General features: G+C 38.4%; 1 protein-coding gene across 1 annotated transcript; it reads left to right on the forward strand.

Annotated features, from left to right (window-relative positions):
* Positions 1 to 10,444: 10,444 nt before the first annotated feature.
* Positions 10,445 to 16,229, forward strand: LOC121051251. Its single transcript, XM_040513420.1, has 3 exons — positions 10,445 to 10,541; positions 15,288 to 15,973; positions 16,191 to 16,229. The coding sequence occupies exons 1-3, from the start codon at positions 10,445 to 10,447 to the stop codon at positions 16,227 to 16,229; spliced, it is 822 nt and encodes a 273-aa protein (XP_040369354.1).
* Positions 16,230 to 16,467: the final 238 nt, after the last annotated feature.

The raw sequence follows: 16,467 nt of genomic DNA on the forward strand, positions 1-16,467 counted from the left end.
GACGTGCTGGGTTTTTAGCAATTTGAAGAAAGGAGTACACTTGTCCGTCAGCCTGGAGATGAATCTTGACAGGGCGGCCACCTTGCCTGTAAGAGATTGGACCTCGTTCCGGTAGGTTGGGGACACCATGTCTAATATAGCCTGCACCTTCTCCGGATTGGCCTCAATTCCCCTGTGGCTAATGATGTACCCGAGAAACTTTCCTACCTCGACCCCAAAGATGCACTTCTGTGGGTTAAGCCGCATACCATTGCGCAATATGATGGTGAAGACGGTTGACAAGTTGGTTACATGATCCTCCAGAGTTAAACTTTTTACCAGCATATCGTCCATGTATACCTCCATGATAGTACCGATAACTTCCTCAAACATGGAGTTGACAAGTCGCTGATAGGTGGCACCTGCATTCTTTAACCCAAAAGGCATGACCTGGTAGCAATAGAGACCTTTGTCTGTGGTAAAGGCAGTGTGCTCCTCGTCTGCCGGGTTCATTCGAATTTGGTTGTACCCACTGAACGCATCCATGAAACTGAGTAACCGGTACCCAGCAGTGGAGTCGATTAATTGGTCAATTCGCGGGAGCGGGAAGCTATCCTTAGGGCACGCTCGGTTGAGGTTTGTGTAGTCCACACACATGCGCCATGATCCCGGAGATTTCTTTGGTACCATGACCACGTTGGCTAACCACCGGGGGTATGTTACTTCCCTGACAAAGTTGATGGCCATCAACTTCTTTACTTCAACCTAGATAGCCCGGTACTTATCGTGTGTGAAGGCTCTTCGTTTTTGCCTTACTGGTGTCGAGTAAGGAACAATACTAAGATTGTGCGTGGCTATCTCCGTTGGTATACTGGCCATGTCCTCATATGACCAGGCGAATGCAGATGTGTTAGAGTGGAGAAACGAGATCAACCCTTCCCTGACAACCGGAGACAGCCTAGTACCAATCTTAACAGTCCTGTCCGGGAACTGCTCTGATAGCACTACCTCTTCAATGTCTTCTACGGCACTGGGCCGTTCTTCGTCAGAATCGGTATCATCTCTAGGATCCTCGTACCTGTCCGTCAGAGGGTTAGTAGCTACGGGCAACATCTCAGACTTTCCCCTACCGCAAGATACAGTCAAAGAATAACATTTCCTCGCAGCGGCCTATTCACCCCGGATCGAAGCAATGTCGACCGGGGTTGGCACTTTCATCATCAGCATGTGACCTGCAATGAAGGTTTTCAGACGCCAGAGTGCCGGTTGACCCAGGATAGCATTATAGGATGAGACGCAGTCCACTATGATGAACTCTGTTTTGATGGTTGAACAGTTCGGACTTTCGCCTACCGTGATCGATAGGTAATCTGATCCGAGTGGTTGGACGATATCTCCTGAAAAACTAATGAGGGGCTCATTATCTTGTGACAGCTTGGCTTTTCCTCTGTTCAAAGCTTTGTATGCATCGCGAAATAATACGCTAACTGAGGCCCCAGTGTCCACGAGCACCCGGGACATTATATAATGGTCCATTTGGAGCGTGATTAGGAAGGGATCATCATGAGGCATCTTCAGATCGGCTTCCTCCTCCTGCAGGAATGTCACCGATGTCCATCTGGTGCCACCGTCTTGCTGCGGGGCCTTGTGGAAGTTGAAAACTTCCGGACGGCCGAAACTAGAATTTCGTTTCTTCCTCTGGGGAGGCAACTCTTTCGAGCCCGCACCGTGGATCTTGAAGATCTGGCCGTACACATCTACAGCTCCTATCTCCTTAGCAGGTAGGTATCGTTGAAGCTTGCCCCTCTGGATGAGGGACTCTATTGTATTTTTTAAAGCAACGCAGAGATTGGTATTGTGTCCGGCATCCTCATGATAGGTGCAGAATTTTCCGGTATCCTGCTGGGTAAGTTTACTCTTCGGGAACTTCCTTGGGGGTGGTCCCGGTATCTCATCCTTATTTTCGTTCCAAATAGTCTCGTATGAAGCGTTGAGGATTGTGAACACCTCATACCGGGGTGGTGGTGGTGTCCCCGGGAGCCGCGGGGCCTGCTGTACCCTCGGCTCCCGGTGAGGGTGAGTGGTCCCGTAACTGTTAGACCTGGACGAGGACTCTTTGCTTCTTTTGTTCGAGGTATGGGGTGACCTGTCATGACTATGGACCCACTCCCTCTTTCGTGGCTCATCCCTGACCGTCGAGGCCGGTGTGGAAAATCTTAGCTCTGGTCTGGGGGTGTCCCCGTATGTTTCGAATTCGGCCTGGGCGTGTCTGATGGCAGTGGCCATCAGCTCGTCGTAGTTAGCTGGAGGATTATGGTTGATCCCGTAGAGAAATTCTCCGCGTCTTAAGCCCCTCCTGAAGGCCAGCTCAGCCAGTTCCTTATTAAGGTCCATGCATTTAGCGGTAGCCGCCTGCCATCAATTTACAAAAGACTTCAAAGTTTCATCTTCTCCCTGCTGGACCTTTAACAGGCCCTTTGGTGTGTGTATCCCATCAGTGCGTAAGATGAATCGAGCTACAAACTTGTCAGCTAACTCCTTAAAATTCCCTACAGAACCGACCGGCAGTTCGTAGAACCAACTCAAAGCCTCCCCTGACAAGGTCTCCTGGAACATATTACAACACACCTCATCCATATATAGCTTGGCGCTTGTTTGCGATCGGAAAGCCTGTAGATGCTGGTAGGGGTCTCCAACTCCCGTATAGTCAATCTTCAGTGGTTTCGATGTATTCGCTCGAATGGCTCCTCTAACCTGTTGGGTGAAAGGGCCCGAGCGGTCCTCGTAAGTGGTCATAGCTCTCCAGGTGTCTCTATTTTCTGTGGCCTGTACCCTTGCCTGCAGGGCATGCAAAGAGTTGCTCATTTGCACAAGTAATGCCGTGTTTGCATCGGTTACTCGTGGGCTATTGTGAACTGGCTGTGGTAACGGTGGTGGTGGCAGATGCCTCAAGTTTTCCGGGAATAAGTCTACCGGTATCTGGATTATCCGTTGACCGCCCTCCGTAGAAGGTGCTGGGGCGGTGCTGGGGTCTCCTGTTATCGGGCCAGCGTTCACACCTGTTGCTAGCTGGGATGCTCTAGCCAGGGCCTGGGTGAGTGCCTCGTTGTGCTGGTGCCTCCTGTTCAGTGCTCGGGCCAGCGCTGTGTTTTCATCTTCCAAATCCTGCATTCTCTGCTGCATAAGGCGGTTTGTTTCCCTATCGGTATTCTGTTGTTCCCGATCGATCCTGGATTGTTCCCTGAAGGCTGGGATCTCAGCTTGCATAGACTCCAACTCCGATACCGGAGTCACTTAATCCGGGACTATCGGGTCCAAGGATCTGAGACCATGCATTTCTCCTTGAACACTTGGCGCTTCTGCTGACGAAGTTCCCGGAGAGAATATCAGTGCCCGGGCGACGCTTCTACCCTCTCCTGCCACTTCTGGCTCATTCATGATTCACCCCCTATCTAGAGCGCCAATGTTTCTGGTGGCTTTCTCCGGGTACCTCACACAAAATGCTATACCGTCTGGGGTACCGATCCAACTCCTAAATCCTGTATCAAGAACACAACGTTAGAGGGGTAAACCGTACCGGACGGTTTACACCTCTCCAATGCCTGAGTGAGAAACTAATAGATGTGTATCAAGTAAATAGTGGACAAAGGAGTTATTACCTGTAAAAGGTGGTGGTGCTAATGTCTTTATACTCGAGCATGGGAAAGGAGTCTCCCATATCTTTGATGTGGGACACAGGTTGTTCTTCTGATGTCATATCAGCCCTCTTGTTGTGTAAATAGATGGGCTGTGCTGGCCTTGCCCCGGGCCTTGGGTACGCGGGGTGGCATCCCACATGAGCCCCGCCATGGTGGGTCGTGAACCCGGCCCATGGCATAGTACCTGGGAGTACCGATGGGGCCCAGCCGATAGTGCCAAACTTAGTTGAGACTTCCCCAGTATGTACAACTTTAAAGAGAAGAATAAAAAGATAAGAATAAACCTTAAGATCTTCTTTCTTGAGCAGTTGAGCATGACACCCTTTTGTTTGCTATTTCTGACCAGAGCCATGAAAAAGTACTAAAACTCTCGTCACCCAAACTTACCAAAAGTTCATTTCTCCCTCTCATACTCCATCTCAATTGTACAGTTTATTCTTCTGACATTTGAACTTTGAAGGATTGAATCCAAGAATCAATCTAGGACTCTCATATAACTTGAGCAGTAGCTACTCTTTGGTCTTGCCAACAATTGGAGATTATTGCAGTTCATTGACAGGCTTTGTCATTTGTTAACTTTTAATTGAATTTTACAAAGCAAAAGAAAAAAAAAATAGTACAGAGAACAAAAGTCACCAAAGCAACCATATCTACAAAGTATATGGTAGATAGATGATCATCTTCTCTTGATGAGGATGAAGGCCGTGCATTGGGAAAGGTTTGGATTTTCATTTTTTTTTAATAAAAAAAATTGTAGAGAAAATTCATGTTAGCAATTCCTTCCAAATAGAGCTGATGAGTTGGCACCTGCCACATCATTTGGTTTATGAATTTGGTACAAATATTTGGTATCTCTAGCACTACTCTTGTTTTATGTTTGTCCTCTGGACATCTATGTTGTATTACTTCTATCTAGCCACTTTTTCTTTAATTGCTACAATGTTATATGATTTCTGATCTAGTTATCATATTATCCAGCTACAGTTTTTTCAACCCTTAGAGATATCAATATTCACAGTTCAGTGCTAGAACCTGGAGCTAGAGCCAACTTTGTGTGGAATGAAAGATTAAATGATCACCTTCATTCTTATGCTTTTCATGAAGTGCATTAAGAAGTAAGATCTATCTCTATCTCTTCCCTCCTTGTCATTTGATTTCAAGGTTCTTTTAACTAAGCAAGCACATGATTGAAACAATGAAATATAAAGAATTACATATGTGTAGTTCTATGTTTTGTTAGTTTTTTTTTTTGTTTTTATTTTTTATTTTTTTAGTACTTGTAGTTCTATTATTGTCTGGATAGTTACAATTATAGTATTTAGATTGTAAAATGTTTGTTGTCTAAATGCAAGTTAAAACTTAGCACAAGGAAAATGAAGGTGAAACAAAACGGATACAGAATGGGCACATCGTAAAAGCAAGTGACATTTAAGCCAGAAACCCTAATACTATGATAATATAAACCATAATTCTATTTCAAGAATATTTTGATATTCTTTTGTCTTAGCGATCCTAAAGCCTTTTATGATGGAGCGCGAAAGTTTGTTACTAGTACTCATGCAAGTAAGGGGTACCCAAAGAGGATCCAATAGCCTTGTGGTGGTTGTATAAACATATGGTCCCATCCACCTAATGAAGTATTAGATCATCTAATATCAAATGGGTTATATGAGAGTTACAGTAACTATGCCTTTCATGGGGACAAGCTTGAAACTTCTGTAGAACAATAAATGATGGAAAACATAGAGAATTAGAGATATATAAAATGTATAGAGATACATATTTAGATGATGAATTTAAGGAACCTGTTGCACCTGAACCAATATAACCTAATGTTGTAAATTTAGTGAACGAAGCAAAACTTCTTTTATACACAGGCTGTCCTTCCACAAAGATATCAGCAACAGTAATGTTTTACAAGTTTAAGGCAAGACAGTCTATCTAATAGTGGCTACGATGAACTTCAAGAGATGGTTTGTAGTCTTCTACCTCCAGTTAACATACTACCTAGTTCTTTATATTCAACAACAAAATTATTCAAACCATTTAATCTAGGGTATGAGAAGATTCATGCTTGTGTTAATGATTGTTGTTTATTTAGAAAGAGTCTAGAGCACATGGAGACTTGTCTTAAATGTGGTGTCTCTTGGTGGAAAATTAATAAGTACTCCAAAAAGATTAAGAAAGAAGTCCCTGCAAAGGTCTTGAGATATTTTCCTATTATTCGTAGATTGAGAAATATGTTTAAGGATTCTGAAAAAGCTACCTGAACATCTTACATCGCATCACACTCATAAAAGTCAAGATGACAAGATGTGTCATCCAATTGACAAGATGTGTCATCCAGTTAACTCACTTGCGTTGAAGAAGATTAATAGCAAGTGGCCTTCATTTGCAAAAAATCCTCGTAATCTTAGACTTGGTCTTTCATTGCACTGATTTAATCAGTTTGGTGATCTAAGTTCCTAATGTAGTTGTTGGCATGTGGCCTTGGTTGCATATAACCTCTCTCCATCGTTATGCATGTCCAAGGAACATTTAATGTTGACATTACTAATCCTCGGTCCTAAGCAACCGAAAAATGACATTAATGTATACTTGAAACCACTTATTAAAGATTTGAAAGAGTTATGGATCAATGGAGTTAGTGCATATGATGCATTCACCAAGTCTGCCTTTAACTTGAAAGCTATATTGATGTGAATAATAACAATTTTCCCGCTTACGGAAATTTTTCGGGATATTCCACAAAGGGAAAGAAAGTATGTCCAATATGTGGAGTTCAAACATCCTCTCAATGGGTAAAAATGGAAGGAAGCACGCATATATGTGCCATAAGAGATTTCTTGCACATGATCATCCATATCGGCATAATAAAACTTAGTTTGGTAGAACCAAAGAACATAGAGTGAGGCCTAGAAACCTAACCGGTTCAGATGTATTTCAGGTGGTCAAGAATATTAAAAATAATTAGGGAAAGGAGGCTAAGTGTTGCACAAGAAAAAAGAAAAAAAAGGTTGACAGTAGTAACAACAGAAAAAGGAGAAGAAATGAAGGTAAAAAAAAAGTTCATATTTAGAAATGGATGATGACTCATATGATAATTCAGATGATGATGACAGTAAGGATCCTTTAAAGCTGTCAAAGATATGTAAGAAGAAATCAAGGTTTTTGAGTTACCATTTTGGGAGGTACGTTTTCTTAATTAGTTTCATTAAAGTTTGCTGAAATCATGTACCTTTAATTGCATTAATTTAATATATTCTCTATATTGCAGACTTTGTTATTGCGACACAATTTAGATATGATGCACATAAAAAAAAACTATATGTGAGAGCATCATTGACACTTTACTCAACATGAAGGGAAAGACAAAGGATAACTTGAATTCTCGAAAATATTTAAAATAGATGGGTATTAAAAAAAAATTGCTCCTAAAAGAAGATGGTTCTAGCAAATCTAAAAGTGATGCAGCACCTTACGTGCTTTCAAAGAAGGAGAAGAAGATATTTTGTCAGAGGCTAGCAAAGTTAAGATTGTCAGATGGGTATTGTTCCAACCTTGCAAATCGTGTCTCTATACAAGACAACAAGACAATGGATTTGAAGTCATATGATTGCCACATTTTGATGCATCATATTCTTGAGGTGGCTTTAAAAGGACTTCTGCCCAAAGTGCTAAGAATTCCAATTTTTCTCTTGTGTACTTTTTTCCATTAGTTATCTTAGAGAGAGATTGAGAAAAAAAAAAATATAGGTGCTCTTGATGAAGATTGTAGAGACTGTGTATGTTTGAAAGGTTCTTTCCTCCCTTTTTCTTCGACATATTATGGTTCACCTACCAACTCACCTTGCACAAGAAGCTTTTATTGACAGCCCTATACATTATCATTGGGATGTACCCCTTTCGAAAAGTTAGCTTACATTGCATTTCATTAACTATAGCTTATTAGTGCCCTGTTTGGTATCAGTACTAATGCAAATTTTGTTTTTTGTTTTTAGGTTTATGAAAAACCAAAAAGGATATATCAAAAATCGATCAACCCTTGAAAGATGCATGGCAGAGAAGTAATTGGCTGAAGAGATAACAAGTTTTTGTAGTAGGTACATTAAAGGAGCAGCTGAAATAGGTGTTCAAACTAGACGCAATTAGGATTTTGAGGATAAAACAATACTAGAAGGGTGACCACTTGGTGAGGGGAAGCTAAAACTAATCAGTTATTATATGCTAGAGATTGCTCATCGATCTGTGCATGTGGACAAATACTTCAGAAGTCAATCCATGGAAATAGTAAGTATGATTGCTAAATTTATTTGTTACAGTTGACTTTAGACTACATGTCCAATTTTCTTATACATTTATTTCCTATCAGAATGCGTAGGGAAGAAGTAAAGTGTTCAGATATACGGCTTGAGCATGATGAAAACCTTCTTAAACAGAGACATCATAGTACTTTTAGTGGATGGTTAGCTGATAAGATTAATTTTGGTGATTTTAGAGATTTGTCAGATACAGTAAAGTGGATTTCTTGTTGGCCAAGAGCAGATGTGGTATCGCATACAGGGTTCATTATCAATGAGAATTGATTTCAAACGGAGGCCAGTGAGAAGAGCACACAAAATAGTGGTGTTTTTGTTGAAGCAGACACTATGTGTCGAGCAAGTGCAAGACATAATTTACAGAAGATGGACAGAGTCTCCTACTATGGTGTTGTAAGGGATATAGTTCTTCTAGACTATCGCCAATTTAAGGTCCCACTATTTGATTGTTATTGGGCTAACATAGGGATTGGTGTCAAATTGGAAGATGGTTTTATATTAGTGAATCTCCACAAGGGGCAACATCAATTTGATAGAAATCCGTTTATTTTTGCATCCCAAGTGAAACAAGTTTTTTATTCAAGAGAGAGTGACACATCGAATTGACATATTGTACTCAGACCACCGCCAAGAAGCATTTTTTAGAGTGATAGTGTTGAAGAAAGTGCTTACATGCCAGTAGATGTATCACAACTAGACATCGACGTTGAGGATGAAGAATGTGATAGATATGATAATTTCGGTAACGTATGAATTACATATAATAATATATATACATGTCCTGGTATCAATATTTGCTAAACTTAAATGAGTTTATTGCCTACTATCTATATCAACAAGGAAATTGATTTGCTTGTTTCTTGGCTGAATTAACTGACCGTGATTCTGAATGACTCAAATTCCACAAAAGCATTAAAATAATCTATCAATATAGCAGTCTATTCAATAAGATCTAATTTGGTTTTTGGTTTCGGATGATTGCTTTACATGTTAGTAGAATTATCACAATTTTTATGTGCTTTGTAGAATATATTCTGTAGACTCTATAGAGTATGGATGGAGTAGAGACCTAAAAAAAAAGTAATAAAAGAGCAAAAATGCAGGAAAAATCTTCACGAGCAGTTGTTGTGATTGCAACTAAGGAAAAAAGGAATGAACCCTTGAGAATATTTAATGGAAGTTCAAATCTTGTAGAAGCTGATATTCCAGAAGGTTACATCAAACCCAGAAAACAAAAAAGTTCCACCAAGGGTAAAGCCAATTTGTCGGCTATTGGCAAAAAAAAAAAAACGTCATATTCTAGTTGAATTCAATGAAATATATCAGCTCATTAGAGAAAATGTAGGTATATTATCCTCTTTCATTGAAGTCTCAGCAAGAGAACTAATACCAATGACCGCTGCAACTTTAAAAGATCTATCTACTACTTTCAAAAATCAGATTTGGAAACACGTCACAGTAAGTTTTATAAACTTATTTGTAGGAACATGTTACAACAAGCCTCTTATGATCACCAACATACTCACTTATTTTCTTTTGTAAATAGTTTCATTGTTGATGAATTCTACAAGAAGCATATATTTCGAAGGATGACGAAGCTTTGGCGACATAATAGATCTTTAGTGATGAAAGAAGTGGAAGAGCAAGCCAAAGTTGTTGGTTTACAATGTGTTGCTGCCCTTCTCAAGCCTAATAACATAGAACCCATGCATGAGTGACTAGCCCTTATTAAATATAGAACTAGTGTGGGATTTAAGGTATGTTTTAGAAATATTTTATAGGACTAAATTTAGTTTGCCCCCTCCAACTTTGGGGCAAAGATCAGTTTGGTCCTTGACGTTTTTTTTTTTAATCATGATGGTCCTTACATTTTTATTTTCCATCACTTGGGTCCAAATTTCAAAATTGACTCTAAATATGACGTCACAAGTTGAGTTGGCCCTGACATAAGGGCCCACTTTTCAGATTTTGAACCCTCAAGAAGGGCAAAATAGACATTTCTAATTTAATTTAATTTCTTTTTCCTTTTATTAGAATTTAATCTAATTTCTTTTTTTTTCATCTCTGCATTTTCTCTCTCTTCTCTCTCTCTCTCTCTCTCTCTCTCTCTCTCTCTCTCTCTCTCTCTCTCTCTCTCTCTCTCTCTCTCTCTCTCTCTCTCTCTCTCTCTCTCTCCAAAGCCTAAAACCAAAGCTATCCAACAACTTATATTCTGAATCCTCCTCCCTCCTCCGTCCTCCAACAACTTCTCATCTTCTCATCTTCCCAATCCTTCGTGTTCCTAGTAAAAAGCTCCGCACCGGCAGCCAATTATTTACCGGGTTGACCGAGGACTTCAACGCCAAAGCCATGAACTCAAGCAATCTTTGCTCCGAATTGGGTCTTGGGTTTGTGACATGGGTCAGGAGCGTGAGGATCTTAGCCGCAGCCTCGGATTTTCCTTCTAAAATGGCTGATGCAGCCTCCATTAGTGACTGCTTTGAACACTTCATAGTCGCCGGAGACGCCACTAAGGAAGATGAAGACAACGATGAAGTAGGAGAAGGTGAAACCAGCTTCTGGGTCTGATTTGTACTAATCAGATTATATATCTTCTCGGGTGTCCGATCGTTCAAGGCCAGCCACACCATAGATTCGTGTCACATACTTGTTGAAAGTGAACACGAAATTGCTGATCATTTGTTATTGATTGTTGGTTTGGTTAGTTCATGGCCTTACTTTTCGTTACGTATGAGCTTGATTGACATTAGATCATTAGATTATTTTTTAAAGAATCGACATGGTTAAGAGGGTTGACTGTCTTGAGCAGATTCTGAGAAGATGAGAACTTGGAGGGTGTGCAATTTTATTATACATCTCAGAGGTTCCACTCTTGCTTAATGCCTTAATCCAACTTTTTTTTTTTTTTTTCAGAAATTGTAATCTAGATTGGTTTTATGTGCTTCCTGTTTAACGATTTTTGATGTGGGCTTTTAAAACCTTTAATTTTTAAATTGGATTGGATTTCTGTTAATGGAATTTGATGGCATGGGCAATTGTTTTGCGTTGTTTTGTGTGGAGTGATCTGTCAACTGTTGTTTATATGTAGTAGGATCATGGTGGTTAATTGGCTTCCAGTTCTTGCTAGCAAATTAGTGGAAGGGATTGTGTTGCTTAGAGGGAAGCTTGAGGACGGTGGATGCGCATTTGTTTCAAACCATTTTGAAATTGGGGGTGGATTTATGGTGGAATTGATGAGAACTTAGTAGTGGAGAACTGAAGAAAAGAAAATGGGAGTGAGGTGTGACTTGAAGGAATTGTGTCCTAAAACAATCATTTTGATGTAATTATTATTGTAATTATTATTAATCAAAAGGGCAAGTTTATTGTTCATTGCTTATATTTGATATTTGATTGAACAAGGTCCAAGGAATATGAGTTAAAGAGAAAGTAATCTAAAGAGTTAGATGTGTGAGACCTTTACTCTTTCACACTCTTATCCTAAAAGGTTCCTAGTCATAGGATTATCACTTGGACATTGATAATCCGGAAAGACTAGCACATACTATGTATGCTCAATATGGAGGATGATATGTCTCTTGTCATTTGTGTGGAGACACTAATACAAGTATGTGGGTGCTCTTAATTTAAAGAGTACACTGAACGCGATCGTTAGAGTTCTTGTATGGAGTCTTACTTACATGTCAAACTTGAACTCTAAATTGCAATAATACAAATTAGTCCTTTGACCTGAGACACCATAGTTGTCTTATGAGTGAATTGATTATTTCTTGATGATGCAATAATATTGTGTCCCTTAATGGATATAATAGATGCATTCATTGGTATAATCAATTCGGTCATGGAGACATGTGAGTGTACAATAAGGAATCTCTATCCTTAAGTAAATAAGGTGTATGTTCAAAGATGTGATTCAATGAGTCTTTGGCCAAAGCATTGAATGAGATTAAAAAGGAGTTTTTAATCACATTCTAAGAATCACATAAGAATGAAAATCACATTAGGGGATTGACATATCAATTCCATACCCCGATGATGTGATTTAGAACATAGTGTTAGAGAAGGACCGTATTGTATTGTAATTCCAATTGAATAGGTTCTTTGTCATTCTACATTAACTAGGGTAGTCATGATATGTTGCAAGACGTCACTCATGACTTGTGAAGTCCCCGAGGATTAATAAACATTTATAATCCTAATAACAAGGGAGAATCAAAAATGGAGTTTTTGATTCGTAAACAAAATAGAATGGTTTCTATAAACTTCACTGCCTTGTTAATTAGAACCTAAGAGATCGCACACCATATAAGTGGATCATTGAGATTGTATATGAAGAAGATTAAACAAGAGTTGGTTATGACCAAATAATTAATTAGATTTATTATTTGGACATAATTAGGATTTTCGGGTAAAACCGAACCTATTGGGCCTAAACGATTGTCGGGTTTTTGGTGTGGACTTGGGCTTCACTAAATGAGATTTAAATGAAAGCCCAAGACACATTTTTAGTGCCCAATAACATGTATGGACCAGCCAACATATTGGCTTTATGAAAGCCAATATTTTTCTTTTAGTAATTGGAGTTATTTCCTATTATATAAAAGTGAAAGCATGGACATAATAATAAGTGTGTCTCCACACTATTATTTTCAGATTTGAGAGAGAGAGAGAAAGAGTTCTCCCTTGGTCCATTACCAAATTAAAGGAAAGAAGAACACTTGCATAATTTCTTCTTTTCTTTCATCTTTCTTCATCTCTTGATTCACTTGGTGAAGATCCTTAGAGGCCATATCTTTTTGTGGCTTTCCTTATTACATCAAAGAGAAGATTACAAGCACAAGAAGGAGTACAAGAAGGAGTTCTTAATCCAAGGTGCTTCAAGGTGGAGGAAACACACACAAGGAGAGATCAAGGAGAGGAACTTTGGTGGTTCACTTGGATCGGATTGAGATCACGCTCCAAGGGTGAGTAGAACATAAACTACTTCTTTGTTCTTCCTTACTTTGCATGCTATGTTTATATACATATCACAATAAGCCAAGATCATGGGTTAAAGGAATGGATTTTATGTTTAGTTAGTAGTTTAATGGTTAAACTAATTCCGCACTAATTAAAAAGTTTTGAAATCCATCCATTCCTTCAATTGGTATCAGAGCCATTGGCTTAATTTTGATATGTTATAAACATGGCTAAGTATGTTGGTTGATGTGATTTTCTTAAGCTTAGAGTAATATGTAATTTAGATCATAAAATTTGCTTTATCATAAAAGTTATGAAGCATGTGATGTAAGGTAGATTTTATGATAGCTAGAAAAAGTTTTCTGGAAATTACATGTAAGAAGTGGTTTAAGTTTTATGAAACTTTGATGCATATGAGATATGTATTAAGGGATTCTATATGTTTCTTAATTAAGGTGTTAATCTTAGAAACATATTAGATTATATATGCCTTAGGGTATGCATGATTTTTGGCTTCAAAGATGAAGTAAACAAATGTTCAATGGAAGAACACAAAACTGGAATTTTATTTCCAGCTTTGGAACATGTCTAAACTAGTTATGAACTAGCTAATTTTTCATGGTGTTTGCTTTCACTTTTGATCCATAAATTCATGAATTGAAATTTATCCAATAGTTAGTGATGACATAAAATCATTTCCATGATTCCCTCACCAAAAGGTTGGTAGAGTTAGTCATCTTTACTATTAGTTTCTCTAAATTACCCACCAAAAGTTGGAATAAGATAAGAGACATGTCTCCCTAAATTACTCACCAAAAGTTGGTGAATCATGATGTAAAACATCATCCCCTAAATCACTCACCAAAAGTTGGTGATGCATGATGTAAAACATCATCCCCTAAATCACTCATCAAAAGTGATGTGAGACATCATCCCCTAAATTACTCACCAAAAGTTAGTGATGCATGATGTAAGACATCATCATCCCCTAAATCACTCAACTAATTTACTTGCATTAAATTAAAGTAATTTAGTGGTTAACTTATTTTGATTGAGTTAATTATGCTTGTTTAATTAACCTTATTAATCTTGGTTAATTAAAGGATGATTATGGACTATGGCCAAATATAATTGAGCATGTGATTGGCCGACTATTCATTTTGAATGAATGTGGTTATGTAATTAAAGTAGTTAATTCATTTGGGTTATGTAATTAAAGTAGTTAATTCATTTGGTTGTGTAACTAAGTAGCTTATTTAATTTATTCAAGTTTGATTAAATTTAAATGGGAGCTTGTATGCCCCTAATCCACTCTTGTAATCGAAGATGGATGCACATGAGGATGATCCAAAGAAGAAGTTTGAAGTCATCTAGCCTTGAAAGAAGTTCAAGTGCAAAGTGTAATAGCTTAGCTTAGTTATTTAATTTTCGTAATCGTTACGCGTAATTAAAATCAACCACCCAAACATGACCTTGATCCAACATATTGGCTCATGTTGGATCAAACAACAAGTCCATAATCATCCTATGTGACCTATTATAATTGCATGTCCATTGCACTTGATCAAGTAATTTTATATTTCCCATGATTCCATTTGAAAAATGTTTTTGATGAAATCAAATTGTTTTCTGAAAACAAATAGTGGGAGTATTTTATTATAGATCAAGTATAATGAATGTGTGATTGCAATAGGATCAAAGCAAATGCAATGTGATTGTTATTAATAAGATTATTAAAGATGAGACCTTAAAATTCCCTCAAAGTGATATTAAGTTGAAAAACGAAGAAGTCATTATGAATGCTTCTTTGTGGCCTTCCAACATTGTAATCTCCTAGTAAATGTTCTTGCATGTGAATATCATTCCGAACGGAGGTATTTCTTGCTAGGAGCATTAAAGAGAGGTTATTCAACATTTGATGTTGTAAGGTAGGGAAAAATCTTGGTCAATATTCTATTATGATGAGATTTAATTTTTGATCTCTATACTTACATGAGATGTTGGGTATAGCTTAACTAGAGTAATTTATCAATATCCTATTATGGTGAGACTTAATTACTTTAGAGGCCAAAGTTATGGATATTCACATTTGATGTGATTGGATAAGAGTATCCTCTCATGGAAATTAAGTTGACTTATAGTTCTATTATGATGCGGTTGGCTTAATGAAAATGAGTCTTCCATACTCACTAAGAGTTTTAATTTATACTCTCGAATTCCTTTGAGGGATTTGGAATTTGATAAAATAGTGAGAGGGTGCCATTTGATTCTTAAGACCCGAGTCACTTGGTTTTAAAAATAAATCTGATTTATTTTATTTTATGTTATGTAGATTGCAATATGTCAGGACACCCTATCACCAAAATTCTCAATGAAAATCGTCTTGAGGGCCCAAACTTCAATGACTGGCTCCGCAATTTGAAAATTGTATTGACATTCGATAAGATCGCTTATGTCTTACAAAATGCACCCCCTCACACTCTTTTGGCTCAAGATGCAACCGATGAGCAACGTGTTGCTTATCAAAAGCATAAGGATGATGACACTCAAGCTAAATGTGTTATGCTTGCATCCATGAACTCACAACTTCAGAAGCAACATGAGAATATGGATAGCGCCAGTTCTATGTTACTTCATCTCACTGAATTGTTTGGTGAGAGAAATAGAAATGTGCGCTTCACAGTAGTCAATGAGCTTGTTAAGACAAAGCATGTGAGGGGTGCACCTGTGCATCAACATGGTCTAAAAATGATAGGCCTTATTGAGCAAATTCAAGACCTTGGATTTGCACTTGATGCGGAGCTAGCTCAAGATCTTCTTCTTTCCTCCCTAGATGATTCATTTTCTCAGTTCATAATGAACTATAATATGCAACAAATGGATCATACTCTTTCTGATCTTCTCAATATGCTGGTAACAGCTGAGAAGCAAATTAAGAAAGAGAGTGGGAGTGCGGCTATTATCGCTTCTTCTTCATCCAGTAAGTCCAAATGTAAAGGCAAAGGGAAGAAGAAACAAGTGATAAAGCCTAAGGGAGTAGTCCAAAAGAAGAAGAAGAAGGAACAAAAGGAACCAAAAGGTATTTGTTTCTTTTGCAACAAAGATGGGCACTGGAAGAGGAATTGCAAAGCTTATCTTGCATCCTTGAAGAATAAGTCTTCAACAGAAGGTACGATCAATGTGATTGAATCGATATTTACAGTTAATAATACTTCCACTTGGATAATTGATTCAGGTGCATCCCACCATGTTTGCACTTCGTTGCAGGACCTAGTGGGAGCAAGGAAGCTTAAAGCTGGAGAAATCACCCTACGTGTAGGAAATGGCACAAGAGTTGACGCCAAAGCCGTGGGGACTTATATTTTGAAGTTACCATCAGGAGATACATTGGAGTTAAATAATTGTCTTTATCTTCCTATATGTATAAAGAACCTAATCTCCATCTCCATGCTTTTGAAGGATGGTTATAGAGTAGTTTTTGATAAACTAAGTGGTTTTGTATCTATTAATGA

This window comes from Rosa chinensis, chromosome 2, assembly GCF_002994745.2.
Source record: "Rosa chinensis cultivar Old Blush chromosome 2, RchiOBHm-V2, whole genome shotgun sequence".
In the NCBI taxonomy this organism is placed as follows: Eukaryota; Viridiplantae; Streptophyta; class Magnoliopsida; order Rosales; family Rosaceae; genus Rosa; species Rosa chinensis.